The sequence below is a fragment of the Calidris pugnax genome, unplaced genomic scaffold (genome assembly GCF_001431845.1).
Source record: "Calidris pugnax isolate Ruff unplaced genomic scaffold, ASM143184v1 scaffold188, whole genome shotgun sequence".
Classification (NCBI taxonomy): Eukaryota; Metazoa; Chordata; class Aves; order Charadriiformes; family Scolopacidae; genus Calidris; species Calidris pugnax.
Genome location: NW_015091257.1, coordinates 1,382,617 through 1,400,087, shown reverse-complemented (window position 1 = coordinate 1,400,087; position 17,471 = coordinate 1,382,617). Strand labels below are relative to the sequence as shown.

General features: G+C 37.6%; 1 protein-coding gene across 4 annotated transcripts in view; it reads left to right on the top strand.

Annotated features, from left to right (window-relative positions):
• Window positions 1–17,471, top strand: part of UBE3A (ubiquitin protein ligase E3A) — a 56,268-nt gene that overhangs the window by 24,605 nt on the left and 14,192 nt on the right. For all 4 annotated transcript variants that reach the window (XM_014960310.1, XM_014960312.1, XM_014960311.1 and 1 more), the window contains 2 exons: window positions 7,751–8,061; window positions 12,495–13,750. In XM_014960310.1, coding sequence (XP_014815796.1) covers window positions 7,751–8,061; window positions 12,495–13,750 — 1,567 coding nt within the window. The remainder of the gene's footprint in view (window positions 1–7,750; window positions 8,062–12,494; window positions 13,751–17,471) is intronic.

Here is a 17,471-nt window from a genome sequence, read left to right as displayed (position 1 = left end):
CTGTGGGACATGCTGATCATGGCCTCTGTCAAACCTTGCCACATATAGGAATTTTTGTAGCATTTGGTGCTTGATTTAGTGCCATTCTCAGAAGGAAAAATATGTAAAAAGTATCTTTGTGCACCTGCAGCCTTGTGCTGTCTTATTCTGTGATCTGTCTAAGATGAATTTAAAAATTTCTTGGAGCCTCTTGGAATGCATTATTTAGTCAGGCAGTGATTCCCTTGAGGAATCTTCATCAGTTAATAAGACTGCTTTGACTCTACTCAAGAATTACTACTATTTTAAATTTAGCAACTACTTGTTACAATTAAGTGTCTGTTTTACCTTTGTTTCCAAGAGTAAAGATGAGGTAAATTGACTGGATTTTATAATGATTTGGAAGAAAAGGAATTCCAGATTTTGCACTAGAAGATATAAGTGGAGCAAATGTATTATAGACCTTGGTTCCCATGGAGCTTGGAGGTTGCTGTAAATTTACCAGTTAAAAATAAACAAAAAGAAAGCTTAAAGAGGAGATATTTCTCCCTGGATCTGTTTAATCCACGTATGCTAGGCTGTTCTTAAACTGGAGACTCAGGTGTTTGTCTTATGATCCATGTGATTTGCGCTTAGTTTCTGCATGATCATGGTCACCCTTCTAGAACAGTGTCATGCAGAATGAAGGTATAGGAAAAGAATGCTACCATGAAAACCTAATTTTAAAAAAGTGTTCTGGTAACTTGAAAATAGAGCTGTGTGGTTGTCCCTTTCCTGTACTCAGCCTCTTTTCTTGAAGTTACACAAGGAGGAGTAGAAGGTTGATCATCGTCTAGGTATCTTCTCTGCAGGTCTGTCTTCTGTGTTGCAATGGTCAGTCCTCTCCTTATATCAGTACTTTTATCTGAAACAGTGTGTTTCTTCTGTCATGCTTTCTACTGTAACACACCAGTGGTCCAGAAGTAGATTATCGGAATCGGTGTCTCCAGGTTACTGCCTATATCTTTTGATAGCTCACTGCAGTGTTAATCTCCTTTCTTTTGTTGGGCTGCTGATTAGAATACAGTCTATAAATTTTATACTTGACAAATGTAAGCTTGTTCAGTAGAGAACAATGTGAATTTTAATTGTGCTTGTTTAAGTGCCTGGACTTCTTTAACAGAGGGAAAACAATGTGGAAGATACTCAAGAATATGTATTTTGCTTAATATTTTATAAAATGTTCTTTGTTTGTCTTGTCCTGAATATAAAAGGCAGACTGAAGGATTCCTGCATGTAAGTTTACAGTCAGTCCTAAACTTAGTAATAAGTTCATTCCAGCAGTAATTCAACGTACTTTGTAGTAAAATAAATTTATGGGCTTTTTTCATAAAGGCTATATTTCTCCCCTGTCTTTGCAAAAGGTACTAATGCTGTAAATGTGAGCATAGTATTTAAAACACAGTCAAGTATGCCTACGGTCATTACCATTTACATCTGTTGATTGCTTTCAATAATTGCCTAATAACCGTTGCCCGATAATCAGTTATTTAATGGCTTCAGGCCTATAATATTGGGGGTGGGGTGTTGAAATTGGGGATTTTTCCTGAAATTGTTTGGGTTGAAAAGTCAGGGTATAACTGATGCATTATTCATCTCTCAATTTTTTGGCTAATTGGATGTTGGAGAGATCACATAGGTGACAGGGCACTGCATGTCGCCTTAAGAAAGACAGACAGGAACCAGGGCATGAAAACAGTTGGTCTGTGGAATGACATTCTCTCTGTAGAGTCCTGGAGCTAATAACCTAGAGAGGAAAGGGCAGTAATGAAGGGCATTTTTCTAATAGGACTGTAGCAAGGTAATTTGTCTGGGAGACAAGATTAAGAGATACGTGCTGATCATGTTCTTGACCCTCTCTCTCTAACTATCTTTCTGCATTTCTCCATTAAAGCCAGGACAACTCTTCTGTTCTGAGGTTCACCCTTCCTGAGGAAGTGCCATGCTGGAGGCACAGTGGATCTAGAATACTTGGTGGGGAGGGGAGGAGGAGGTCCCTTGGGTGAAGCCAGTGTGGTCCAAGGGATCTCACAGCCTGTACCCTAGCTATAGGGGCCCACCACGCTGGAAAGAACGAGGTTGGAGAACATGAACTCCATGCGTGTGTACATTTGCAGATGCACGTTTGCTGGGGTACCAGTGGCCAAGGCAGGCTAAAGGTGTTACAACAGTGCTGGAACAGAGAGCTGGGCTCCAGCTCTGCGCACCACGCTGGAAAGAACGAGGTTGGAGAACGCGAGCTCCATGCGTGTGTACATCTGCAGATGCATGTTTGCTGGGGTACCAGTGACCAAGGCAGGCTAAAGGTGTTACAACAGTGCTGGAACAGAGGGCTGAGCTCCAGCTCCGCATGGAGCTTCTGGCAGTTGGGTGTGCAGACCACTTCAAAAGGGTCTGTGCGGGCAGTGCTTTTACTGGAAGCTTGTCTTCTCCAGCACTGCTGTTCTTGCTCTTAGCTAAACAGTCGCAGGAAACCAACATGCAAGGTTTGAAACTGAAACTCTCAGAAAGCAATATTTAACTTAAAGATGTCCATCTATAACCCACAGTTTTTTAAAACAGTGTTTGATCTGCAGGTCATCTTATTTCCACAGTGTAGTATAATTGTTGCAGGTGTGTAAGTCTCTTTTTGCTTCTGTCTGTTAAGGCATATGCTGAAAGTTGGTTTGTTATTAGTATTAAAAACAAACTTGTCCCTGGTTTTTTCCTATCCAAAAGACAAACGTAAATTTTCCTCTCATTTCCATGCACATTAATACTTTTGTTGGTTTTTTTTTTGTGTTAAGCAAACAGCTTATGAACATTTTGGCACTTTTCGATTCCTAATAGTTTTGTTAAAACAAGCCATTGTAAATTTCCATTTACTAAAATTGGCCCTCTTAGAGCAATGTGAGACTTCTGTGTAGAAATACATGTACGTTGTTGTGTCCCAAGCAGAAATTGTTCAGAAATATGTCATTTCATACTGATATTTCCAGATTTGTATGAAGTCTTCATTCATATTTCTAAATGCTGCAAAAATTATGCATTTATGCAGATATTTATAACTTCAGGCAAGTTTTGGCACTTGAATGAAAATGTATTGCTCTGAGGAATTATACGCTTCAGGTTGTTCTAAAATTCCTTAAATGTTTAAACATCTGATTTACTCTATTGCAAAAGTTTCCTTTATGTAGCATTTCTCTGTATTTAGTTTAAGATATTTGGGAAATGCAAATTAGATACTGTTGCACAGGAATTTTGAACCAGTGCGTTCAACTCCTTGTTTTATATGTGATTTAGACATTAAAAATTTACTTATGAACCCAAAATGCAGCCCACTGCACCATTGTCAAGTATCTAGAAAGGTAGAGGCTCATTGGTGTCCGTTTCTAGTGGTATTCCACAGTCTGGGGGGCATTTCAGTTACAAATGCAAAGTGCTTTTTATCTGGCTTTTTATTAGTTAAAGAACAATTAAAAAGTCAAAAAGCATTCTTTTTTCTTCAAGTTCTACAAAAGTCAGTCAGTGAATATAGTGAATAGGGCTACGAAGATGATCTGAGGGCTGGAGCACCTCTCCTACGAAGACAGACTGAGAGAGTTGGGGTTGTTCAGCCTGGAGAAGGCTTCAGGGAGCCCTTATAGTGGCCTTCCAATACCTAAAGGGGGCCTGCAGGAGAGATGGGGAGGAACTCTTTATCAGTGAGTGTAGTGACAGGACAAGGGGTAACATTTTTAAACTGAAAGAAGGGAGGTTTAGGCTAGATATTAGGAAGAAATTCTTTCCTGTGAGGGTGGTGAGGCACTGGAACAGGTTGCCCAGAGAAGCTGTGGATGCCCCATCCCTGGAGGTGTTCAAGACCAGGCTGGATGAGGCTTTGAGCAACTTGGTCTGGTGGGAGGTGTCCCTGCCCATGGCAGGGGGGTTGGAACTCAATCTTCAAGGTCCCTTCCAACCCAAATCATTCTATGATTCTAGTATTAATAAATGGAAGAATGTGCTTGTGAAACTACTGGACATTGGCGAAGGAAGATGATGCCTATTTTAGGTGCCTCTCCCCCTCACTGAAGCAGTGGTCTTGCTTGAGGAGGTTATACAAGGTCCCCTGTGTGGGAAGTTACCCTTGAAGCTTAAGGATATGCCTGTGATACATCTGTGAAATGTTTACAACTGCACCCACACCAGTGCAGTTTCCTACCGGGATGTGCAACAAAAGTGTGTGTCTTTGCAAACAATATATGCAAGTCAGTCACTGCAGCCTCAGATGCACTAGAAGGTCTCTGTGCTGATGTACTGTAAACTAATCATTGTGTTTATAAGGGACCAGTTACTCTTAACTAGATCCCTGTATAGGAACTCGAAGGGAGCTGCAGTCCTCGCTGTATAGCCTGAGCTAAGAATAGAGAGGGGGTTTGTGTTACCTCACTTGAAGAACCAGTTTTAGTTTTCTACATACTCAATGAGCAGAGGAATGTACAAAGGGATCAAGTTTTCACCTTTGGAGAATGGAGAAGGTATGCTACTTTTTTTTTTTTTTTTTCTGAATAATACAGGGATGTGGGCTGTTGGCACTAGAAAGTGACAATAATCCCTCAACTACCCCAGTGGGAATGTGGTATGGAATATCTTACTGTTCCACAAAATCAGACGTTGGCTTACTTGGAACTGCATTCTCTGTAAGAGCTTTCATGTATGGATCTCAGTAAGGGTAGTTATTGGGGGGAAGGCTTGGTAAATTCTGTTCTACTTTCTTAGGTCTGTATCCTCACCTTAAGTCTCCACCTTTTTTTTTTTTTTTTTATTTACTTTAATAATTTATCTGAGGTGATGTCAAAATTCTGCAGAATAGCTGCTAGGGAGAGGTGGGGATGGAAGTTCTAGTACTCTTGTACATTGTATTGTTTCCTTCCATAGTTGATTAAAAATAAAAAATATCTAACTTTCAGTCAGACCTTCCATTTCACAGAACCTGAGTCAGTGAGTCTGCAGCCATGAGTCAAATGAAAATGTTTGTACAAACAGGAATATTGTAGGCATGGCACAGTTTGAGAAGTAATTGGTAGCTAAGAATTGGAAGGAAAACCTTGAGTCCTTCCGAAGTTAACTGTTAGAGACAAGCTTTGTCTCCTGGCATTTAATGTATGACCTGATTAAAGTAGACTGTTATTTAAGATGATAAAAAGTGTTGTTAATATATCAGTATTTATACACTGAAATAACTTCATTGAAGGTAGATGTTACATAACCTAGAAAGGTATAGAGTCTTCTTTAAGACTAACAATTTCTCCAGTTTGAAAAGTAAGTTCTCTCTTCTTAGTGAATTGGTTGGCTTTTCACAATATAACAATCTGAATAACAACTCCAGCTACTTTAGGTAAATAAATAAATACACACACACCCCCAAATATATATATCCATATATATACACTTAGAACAGCTGCGAGAAATAATATATATAAACCAAAATATATATAATCATAGGTGTATTACATAGGTCAGAAAACACCAGAATTACAGCCCAAAAAAAAGTGATCTATGTGTAGACTGCAATGGAGTAATAAGATGGAAGGAAAATGCAATGAGGAAGGATAAAGTTAAAATAAGAATGTGTATATGAAATAACTGCCTCTTTGTATGCACTGTGGAAAACATGATCAGTGAGAGAGGGAGGAGAATTAAAAGAACAGGAAGTTTCAACTTGAGTTGGAAAGAGCTTTCAGGAAGGCATCAAGGTAACACATAGGAGAGATTGCAAGAGGAGTAAATAAGGAGTGCGTTGGCGAGACAGATGGCCATAGCTCAGGTGTAAAAATTCAATATTAACAAAGAAAGGCTTTCATATGATATACTTATCTGCTTACAAACGGTGATATTTTGCACTCCAAATCTGAAGGTCTGGAATGATTGAAAGTCTAGAATGATAAAAGCATGAAATCTTGGCATTCAGAAATAAGTGTCTGAAATCATGTACTGATCTAAACTATTAAAAACTGGTTTTTTTTAAAGCCTCTATTCTAAAAGCTGAAGTATGAAAGACAAGATCAAAAAACCCTTATATTTTATATGTACATGCGGAGAGACCAACTTTCCTAAGTCCACATACAAAAATTGGAGAGACTAGAACTCTTTCCTTGGATCAGAATACGGCTATTCCCTGTTTATGCAGTAGTGGCTTTGATGGTATTACTGGGGCTGTTTTGTTTTTTTGGGGTGGGTTCTTTATGGTTTTTCACTTCCATCTCAAGATGCCAGGGAAATCTTTCTCTTCAATTTGTTTTTTTTTTTTTTGTCTTGGAACTCACTGGGACATTTGGAAGGTCAGCTGGACATTGAGGTAATGGCAGTAATGGGTTTTTTTTTTGTAAGAAATGGTTTTTGTTCTCCAGATTCATGAGATCTTGAAAGGTGAAAGGCGAGGAGCAAAGATGTTATTGCTGAATAATACACACCTCAATAGTTACTTTCAGAATTTGAGGATATTTTCCCTTCTGAAGCAGCTGCATTGAAACTCTGATGCTTAACCAACCAGTATTAAAAGCTGGGTGCAGCAAGTGCTGAGTGTTACCAGCAGGTCTAGCACTTCACTTCTTGAATACTTGTTCTACGCAGAACCTGTGAGCGCATCAACATCTGAAAAGGCAACTTTAAGTTAATATCATAATTTCTGATGAAAAACTTGCTTCCCATGTTCTAACCTTTATAGTACTGGCTCACTAAAGTTAGGTAAAAGAAACCTGCATGTTACACCTAATCAAAACGTTTGAAACGTTTCATAGTTGGTATTTTTCATTAATAATTTGTTTTCTTAAATGAAGGGAAAGTTTGGGGCTTTCTTTCCAAAATGTAGTGAAATGTGGTGCTCTTGGTGCTGCATGCAGCTTCTTCCGTCCCAATTACATGCAGCTTTCTGGCGATTTCTTTACCATTTGCATGTTTCTGTAAAAGTCTGTGGATATATATAGTACTGAATGCATTGACTTGAATAGCGATACCGTTGTAATTTTTCAAAATACATACTTGCTGTGTATAATTGTTGGAGAAAGGGGAGGATTTAGCAAATACTTTTTTTTTTTAAAGAACTGTGTACCTTATTAAGCTGAGGAGAGAGATGTTTAGCCCTGAGCTCTTTAGTCATGGTTTTGTCATCAGTTTAAGAAAGGAGTATTTTTTCCTACAGATTTAAACAGACTAAATATCAGATAACTTAGTCATCTGAAATCTTGTTGAAAAACGGTTTATATTTTTAAGGGGTTTATATGCTATTGGTGTAGTATTGATAGTATTACTAAATAAATGCCTGAATCATTTGTATTTCATGCCTTTTCCCTCTGTCAGTGGCAGCCATACCTCAGTACTATACGTCAGACTCAATCACCTGTATGAGATCCAGTTCTGTTTCACTTGCAGCCTTGCTTTGCATCTAGATTGCTCTCTTTTTCAGTGACAAATGAGATTGTTCAGAACTGAACAAGATTGTGTCCACTGTAACAGTAGAATGCGATGCTGAAAACTGTGCAAAAACAGGATTTACCTTTCACTTACATAGGACCCACAGATTAAATTGTGTGTTTAAATATATTTGTCAAGATGAGAATCCTGCATTTGAAAAGTCTCCTGATGTGTTCGCCCTGATACAGAAATCTTGTGTTTCAGTGCCTGACTAATCTCTGCCTTGCTGATGCTTTTGAATGAGCTTTGTATGTGAAAGCTCGACTAATCCTTGTACTTACTGTTTGAATGTTTGCTACAGGAAGCGAGCAGCTGCAAAGCATCTAATAGAGCGCTACTACCACCAGTTAACTGAGGGCTGTGGAAATGAAGCCTGCACGAATGAATTTTGTGCTTCCTGTCCAACTTTTCTCCGTATGGATAACAATGCAGCAGCCATTAAGGCCCTCGAGCTTTATAAGATTAATGCAAAACTCTGTGATCCTCATCCCTCCAAGAAAGGAACGAGCTCAGCTTACCTAGAAAACAATTCCAAAGGTGCCCATAACAATTCCTGCACTGACAGAAAAATGAATAAGAAGGAAATGCAAGGCCCAAGAGATGACTTTAAAGGTAAGATGTTGTTTTAGAATTTTCCTAAAATAGAACGCATTTAATATGCACAAGTGTAAGCCTGTGTAATTCTCTGTGGTGGTGTTCTGCTGACTGTGGTAGTGTTCTGCTGACTTCTTAAGTAAAATGCAATATTGGAAAATCAAATATGTTACTTTGGATTCTGAAAAAATGGCTGGATTAATGCTGAATACGGATTCCAAATCTGGATCTTTACCACATCTCTGTTAAAATCCATGTGGATTTGTTGTTTTCTGAGATTACTGGGTTTGCAAATATGGAGTTTTAAAGTGTTGTTGTGAGACTGCGTTAGTTTTGCTAGTTTCATAACTCTTCTGTAGTTAATGATTTATAAAAGTTATCCTTTAACTAATTCCAGTTTCTGTGTTAAGAAACTTAACAGATGAACAAGAATGATACAGCGGATGATAGGCAGTAGATCTGCTAAGCTAGAAAAAGTTCAAGCAGAGTAATGAAATACAGTTCTGTATGTCTTTTCTGACTTCTATTTAGCTTTGCAAACTCTCTAGAATAGTAACTACATACTACAAGAATAACTTTGTCATCAAAGCCCATGCTGCAAACAGAAATCACAAGCTATATGAAATCAAAGCCATTAACCTTTGAGCAGACCTTTTTTAAGTATCATTGCAGTAAGTGGTATAAACACAGAAGTTCAGGTTTGCTCCTTTTAGCTAAAGAAGGTCAAACTGTTTACAGCAAAGAATTAAAAAGGCCTGCAAAATCAGCAATAAAATACAGCACTGTGTTGTAAGGGACCTATGGTGCTCCGCTCAATTCCTGCATCAGTTTTTTCTTTATCTAATGCAAGGATAAATTTGTCCCCAAATTATTTATGATCTGAGTAAACAAAGAGGCAAACAGTAGGGAGGGGAAAGGGCAGCCATGTGTTGTTAGGCAGGCTAGAGGCACATCAGGTGTGTTTTGTGATCTGTCTTACAAGTTTTGTGTATTTTTAACGGAGATGTGCACATATAAGATTTTCTTCCTTCTCCCTGACCCTACCATCCTGTCTCCCCAAGACAGATACCTAAGAATCTCCTCATCTTCAGAGACAGTGTGCTGCTGTCTAAAGCAATGACTCAGACTTCATCTGTTGCAGCATCACAAATACTGACCTGTCTTGTAGTTGTATGGACAGAGAGCACGAATGCATTCTTAAAGTCCATTTGAGACTCTTAGTTACCTTTTGGAATTGGGTGATGTCTAAGGAAACTAGCGCTCTGAATTTTTTTTTTCTTGTCCATCTCCAGTGACAGTTATTACTGGGAAGACTGCAGTTAAGTTTAAGAAAGCCAAGGAAAAGGATGTGCAGCTTGCATTGGATTGTAAATTCTAAATAAATTGAAATAAATGCTCTTTAGAAAGAATTATTAAAACTTCTTTTCTGTAGTGCTAAGCCTTAAAACCTTTTGGGGAAAAATATATCTGGAGGCCATTGTCAGCATCTCAGTAATATCTTAGATAGCAGTCTAAAAAGAAAGGAAATAGAGGAATTGCAAATATATGAAAAGCATGGCTTACAAACATAGTTACATAGAGAGCGCCTTTTCAAAATCACTGTTATCATTACCTGGGAAGCTGTTTTCAATTTTGATCACCAAAACATTAAATTGGTAACAGAGAAGGTCAGTGGACAGGCAGTGAGCACACAATCGTACCAAAGCTTCCATAAGAGATAATGAAAAGATAATTAATGAATTTGTTTATTAAGAAGTGTGTCATTGGCAATATATAGATTACATACAGCCTTTTTTGCAGTCAAGAGCCAGTGCTAAAGCTTTACTTTGTGCAGATGTGCAGATTTGTTGTGGAGTATTTAGAGTATTAGTGAAAAAACGATCTGAGAGGAGATGGTTTACTTCACTGTGTCACTTAGTTGCAGCAGGAAGGGTGAGAGGACAAGGCATGTAAAAGCTCCCGGGTTCAGACACAAGTCAGCTAAAATTGACTTGAGTTAGAAAGCTTCACTTAACGTTTGGTTTTCTCTAGCTGTTCTCACTGCTGTCACAAAAATGGGCCAGACTCTTATGGCAATTATGTTAAAGGGTGGTCACAGGTTATGCCTTAAAACTTTTAGGAAACTGCTGATGCTTATACTAAATATTTTAACTGGAAATAGCACACGGATAGTTCCTTAAATACTATTAACTTTAAAAGAACAACTGGGGAGTTCCTGTTGTAAGGAAATCTGAAATGTGTTATGTTGTTAAATTGTCAACTTGTGCTGATAATTTTTATGGTATGAATAGCCTTTACAATCCAGCATCAGTGAACTTGAGTCTATGGTCCTCATTTTGAGGAGCTATGGCATGGAACAGCATCTTTATCAGCAGTTAAATTTAGGCAAGTTTGCTTCTTGAGCATGCAATGCAGCAGATAAAAATAGGAAATGTTGCACTAAGCTTGAATCCTTTCATAATATTTTCAATTATGTTGGTTTTTTAACAGAACAGTTTTTAGTTTTGAAGTTTTTTCACTGCCTTCATATTGGTTGGAAGTCAATCTCAGTAGCATGACATAAGCTTAATATTTTCTGTGTTGTATGTGCTCTAAGAATGGCTTGGGGCCTCTGCGAAAATCAATAGGTTGTCTGTCTTTGCATCATTTTGTTTGTATTTTTAATGTAATGACTGCTTGGAATGAATGTTAGTGTAGGCAATCACATTTCAAAATACTTTAACATATAACTGTCTTTATTAAAATTATACTCTTCCTTCTTTCATCAGAGCTAGTTCTAGCACAGTTGGTGAATACAGCGCTCTGTGTGCGTGTTGTACTAGATCTCTAAAGATGCAATTAAACAGTTTCAGTTTTAGTTCTAGATTGTGTCACTTCAGAAGAATCTGCTTAAACTAGGACATCTTTTCAGGGTTTGATTGTGTGGTGATCCTACTCTAAATCATCACCTGATGTGAAAGCACCTGTGGGTTCTGTTTGAGAAGCAGCATATAACGATATAAATAGTAATGTTTTCTGCTGCTCTTTTCTAAAGAGTAAGGAAGGTTTTAAGTAACAAAAGAACTGCTGTTAAGGTTTAACCCAGCAGGCAGCCACACATCATGCAGCCCTTTGCTCGCTTCCCCCCTCCCCTCATTGGGATAGGGGAGAGAATCAGGAGAAAAAAGTAAAATTCATGGGTTGAGATAAAAACAGTTTAATACGACAATGAAGGAACAGAAAGTAATAATTATAGAAAAATATACATAACACGTGATGCACAATGCAAGTGCTCACCACCTGCTGACCAATGCCTAGCCTGTTGCTGAGCAGTGATCACCAATTCCTGCCCCCTGGCCAACTCCATTTATATACGGAGCATGGCGGATGTGATATGGAATCTTCCTTTGACCAGGTTGTCCTGTCTATGCTCCCTTTTGGCTTTTATGGGATGCCCAAAAACTCCTTGATTTAATGTAATCATTATTTAGCAACAACTAAAACAATATGTGTTATCAACACTATTCTCATACTAAATCCAAAACACAGCATCTACTAGAAAGAAAATTAACTCTATCCCAGCTGAAACAAGGACAATCGCAAAATTTCTTGTTTCATATCAGGGATTTGGAGGGAAGGGGAAACACAGGTATTTGAAACCCGTGCAGATCCTGTGTGTAAACCAGCTTTTTCATCTGAATAGCAAGATGATGAGTATATTCGTTTATCTCAGTGAGGCCTAATGTACTTAATGTACAAAGAAATAACACTCATGCCCAACCGTGTGTTTGATTTAAAAGGCAGCATAAATTTCAGAGCCTGTATTGTGGGAGTTTGGGGATGATTTTCAGGCATCAATTGAATATAAAAACAGTTGCAGAAAGCATTAAAAATAGAAATAAGAAATCTTATATTCCAGTTAATATACAACAAACAAAATTATTGAATCTTTTCTTTGAGATCTGTTTTTAAGGGGGAAAGAATGTGTGAAGTCCATCAGCGTGTGCTATGTTTTGAAAACAGAGGTTGATACAGTGGAGTTTGTGTGTAATTTAATGACTTATGCATTAACTGTGCAGATTTACCAGAAGACAATATTGTCACACAGTCTGACTAGTGAAGTCTTTTAAAGTTTACACAATTTACTGATTGATTTATTTGCACTTGTTTATATAATACTGTTAAACACTACCAAATGCAGTTAATTGTCTGCAACAGTTTTACCATTGAGCATGTTCTCTGATTGACATCCATGAATAAAATGTTTTACTAAATCATAGCGAATGAAACCACAATTCATCATGTTACTGAAATTATAAAGTGTCTGTCTTAAGTTTATCCATCACTGACACTGTTTCTTCCAAAGTTTTCATGACGATGTAATACACAAATTTCTTGAGTAGAAAAAATTAGAAGTGTTTTATCTTTTTAGTTTTTATCTTAGTAAAATGCGTATTTTTATCTTTTTATAGATGTGACTTTTCTAACAGAAGACAAGATATATGAAATTCTTGAACTATGTCGAGAGAAAGAGGATTATTCCCCTTTAATCCGGGTGATTGGGAGAGTATTTTCTAGTGCTGAAGCATTGGTACAGAGTTTCCGAAAAGCCAAGCAGCACACCAAGGAGGAGCTCAAATCTCTTCAAGGAAAGGATGAAGATAAAGATGAAGATGAGAAGGAAAAAGCTGCCTGTTCGGCTGCTGCTATGGAAGAAGATTCAGGCGCATCGTCATCTTCGTCATCAAGAATAGGTGATAACACACAGGGAGATAATAACCTCCAAAAACTAGGCCCGGATGAAGTGTCTGTAGATATTGAAGCAGTCAGACGGGTCTATGATAGATTACTTTCTAATGAAAAAATAGAAACTGCCTTTTTAAATGCACTTGTGTACTTGTCACCTAATGTGGAATGTGACTTGACTTATCATAATGTGTACTCTCGGGATCCTAACTATCTGAATTTGTTTATTATCGTTATGGAGAATGGCAATCTTCATAGCCCAGAATATCTGGAAATGGCTCTACCGTTGTTTTGCAAAGCAATGAGCAAACTACCCCTTGCAGCTCAAGCAAAACTGGTCAGATTGTGGTCTAAGTATAGAGCAGACCAAATTCGGAGAATGATGGAAACATTTCAGCAGCTTATTACTTACAAAGTCATAAGCAATGAGTTCAATAGTCGTAACCTAGTGAATGACGATGATGCTGTTGTTGCTGCTTCAAAGTGCTTGAAAATGGTTTACTATGCAAATGTAGTAGGAGGGGATGTGGATACAGATCATAACGAAGAGGAAGATGAAGAACCCATCCCAGAATCAAGTGAACTAACTCTTCAAGAGCTGTTGGGTGAGGAAAGAAGAAATAAAAAAGGTCCTCGAGTGGACCCACTGGAAACTGAACTTGGTGTTAAAACTATAGACTGCAGAAAACCACTTATCCCTTTTGAAGAATTTATTAATGAACCACTGAATGATGTTCTAGAAATGGACAAAGACTACACTTTCTTCAAAGTAGAAACAGAAAATAAATTCTCTTTTATGACCTGTCCCTTCATATTGAATGCTGTTACCAAGAACCTGGGATTGTATTATGACAATAGAATCCGGATGTACAGTGAAAGACGCATCACTGTGCTCTACAGCTTAGTTCAAGGACAACAGCTCAACCCGTATTTGCGACTTAAAGTGAGACGTGATCACATCATAGATGATGCGCTCGTCCGGGTAAGTCATGCAGCAACGTGGAACTTTAGTTTTTTTGGTTTGTCTAGTGCAAACTAGTGGGCTTTGACTAACTGAAAAGGACTGTGTGCGAGTGCAGTGTTTGATGTACTAGATTTCCTCTAGAAGAAACTCAAATGGCTTTACGGTATTGTTTGAATTCTAAGCATCCTGCTGAAGATTTGTGTGTTCCATGGAATCACTTCTACTCAGAATGGTTGCAGACTTAGATGTTTTAAAGTGTCAAATAGTTCTGATTCTCCATTAGTAGATTCTATGCTGTTACAGCTCTTAATGGTGAGTGACCAACTTCTGTTTCAGTACTTTGTCCTCTAGACTCTCTTGGATCATCTGATGGTAGGGTTATTCAGGTGGAAGTTAGAATTAAAGCCTTTCCTTTGTCTACTTTTCTTGTGGACTTCTGAACTCCTAGATACAATGCATGTGGAGTGACTAAATGATAAGTAGAACTTCTCGCTTCTCTAAGTGTTGTTGCAATTTGCTGCAAGTACTGATATGGCTGGGAAAGGAGAAGTAAGACCTGAGAACTGTGAGAGCAGCCTGTTTCTGAACATGCTGGCTTCTTGCAGTAAAACTTAAAGACATTTGTTCACACATCTTTGGAAGATGGGAATTATACAAGATACGAACTATACAGAATATTTCACAGTAAAATTTTTTCATAAATATGTCCTTTAATTTTAGGACTCTTCCTCCCTTTATTTTTTGCTTAAAGCTGTTGTTCTTCAGAAGCTTATTTTTCCATGTTCTGTTACTAAAGCACAACAATGTTTGCAAAATTTTAAATTTAACCACAGCTTTAAAGCTTGTTGCTGAAGAGCCAGACAGGTATTTGGAGAGACTCTGGGGAAAGTACCTCTTTATGCCCTCAACCCAGCTGTTAACCTCTAGTTACATTTGATGACTTTAACTGCTACCGAAGGTTAATAGCAAGAGCCTTAAATGAACTCCCACCTTGAGTGTGTGTGTGTGTCTGAGTTTCCAGATGGGCTAGCTGCTTTATGGCAATTGCTGATGTGACTTAGTAGGCAAGACCTTTGTCTCCAGTACCAATAGGAAAAATAAAATTGCAATGCAGAAATGACTTTTGTCTATAAACCCAATTTTGTTAGGCAAATGAGAGATTACCGTTTTAAGATTAAATCCTATTGTCTACCAGTTTTCTAATTTAAGAATACTCCCTGTAATTTCACTGCCTACCGGACTTATAGTTGTATCCAGTTATGGTTCATCACATTGATGTAATAGAGTTTATTTCCTTGATTCTGTTCAGCTTAGGGATATATAAGTACTGGAAAAAGGGGAGGGATAGTACTATCTCTTTAGGAGGAGATGGACTGAAAGAGGATAAGAACTAGTTCTGGGGAGATGTTTGTTTTAATGTCAGTTCCAGCAGAGAAGAAGCAGATATTCTTCCTCATGCTGATGAGGGGAAGGAAAATCTGTAAATATAAGAAATATGTATTTCTTGTTGTGGAAGGAAGTTGAAATCCCTGAGGATAAAAAAAATGTTGCTTAGAAGCTCATAGGTGACATCAAGTTGGTGCAGCTGCTGTATCACAGTGTCATCACTGTGCACACTCTCGGTCTGTTGGAAATTTAGATAATTTAAATCACATTAAGCTCAAACATACTGATTTAAATTGTGATGCACTTGCAGCAGCCCTTGCACAGCCTACCAGCCTACAAGTACATGCCTGGGCAGTTGCCATGGATCCTCTTATGGCTGTTAATTTAAGCTGTCAGAACATGCTAAATTATGGTGATCTGACTCTGTCAAAGCCCCAAGGAGAGTAAGAATTTTAAATTGTTTATTCTGGGACAGAAAATAAAGGAAAAAGATACAATTGTTCAATTTCTCAAAAGTGGCAAATAGATTATATTCAGTAAAATGTGATGAATGAAGACTCACCATCCTACCAGGGGGAAGGGAGTTGTATGTGGTATTTCAAACAGATGCAACCAGGTAGCTGTTGTGAAATGGTGTAGACTTGGAGAAAATGCTGTTGGTAAATATGGGTAGTGGCTACAGAAGTCACCTTGGTATGTTTTAACTGATGGTATGAAATGTCAGTGCTCAAGGAAGAGATTTGAAATATTCCTGAGGAAGTGTTAGGAGTTAAGATAAGGAGCAAATGAAACAATACAACGACTCTGTTTACTATAGTGTGCCTATGTCTCTCTTTTTTTCATTGTTTCATATCGATTTAACATCAAAATGCAATAAAAATACATTTGGAGAGTTCAGAGTCTCTTCAGAGAGACTGTAAAGTCCTCTTAATGTTAGAAACGGTGATGGAGAGGACATAAAAGATGTTATGGAGAAGCTGAATGGGAAATACTGGTTCTCTCAACTGGTAGCACCAAGTCATATTATCAGGAAGCAGACTTAACATAAGCAAAAGAATATTTTTTTTTTTTTTTTCCACAGAGGATGCCTTAAGTTCAGTGCAAAATCCATCATTTTATGGCTCTTTCTTTCATCAAGAGCCATAAAATTATGGATTTTGCCCTGAACTTAAGGCATCCTCTGTGGAAAAAAAAAAAAAAATATTTTTTTTTTTTTTTTCCACAGAGTATGCCTTAAGTTCAGTGCAAAATCCATAATTTTATGGCTCTTGATGAAAGAAAGATTCATCAAAAGGTTATGAGCATTACAGGCATTTTGATGTGACCCACACACAAACCCCAGGAAGAGCTAATGCTTAAAATTACTTGCTCTGTCTCTGATTGTAGTCAGAGTTCAAACTGCAAGTTAAAGATGAGTCCTGTATGTTCCTGTAGCAACACCCACAGCATCAAACCTAAGTGAAAACTATGCTGTATGAGGTTGCCTCTGTGATGGTTGTAGTTTTGGGTGCAGTATTGAACTTTGGAGGTGTCTCGCCTGAAAATTGTCAGAAATATCTTGCCAAGACAGTAGTCTTCAATAGTAAAAGCATATTCTTAGACGTGTTCAGTGACAAAATGTTTCCAAACATGTTTAGATTACAACAAAGTAATTATGATTACTGATATTTTTACTCTTGCATTGCATTTTTTACTTCTGGGGTTTGAAAACTTACAGACCTGTTTGAATTGTAAGTAATTATGTACTCATGTCACTAGGCCTGTGTCTTTACAGAACAGCCACTGCAGCCTTTTTTGTCTATATATAACTGATAATTTCATGGTAAAAGTATTTTCAGAAATATTGATTAAAATGAGGTGGAGATGGTCTTATTCATATTCTCCTTATTGATGATGGTTATCCTGCAAGCAAATACATCAGTCAGCCTTCATAATTTCAGCATGGGTCTTTCTCTGCTAATTAGTTGAGCTAATTAAGCTACCACCAAGCTGTTATTCTCTTATCAATGCTTAATATTTAAACTTTTAGAATTCAATATGTGCATCTTCTCACTTTTTGGACTTCATTAAAACAAATATGAGCACTGGTAAGTGAATTTTTACTACTATTATTACTGCAGGATATTTTTCTTTTATTGAGAATTTGAAGCAGTACCTCTTAAATACCTTTGAAGCAATAACTTGTTTAAAGTTGCTCATTAATAGAATCATAGTTCACCCTGGAACAAATGCATCTAAGCGAAAATTTTATTTGCTGAGTTGTTATTCGATTTTTTTGCATGTGTGAAACTTGCACCTGAAATGTTTTTTTATTGATGAAATGGACTTTAAACATGCTTTCTTTGTATTATAT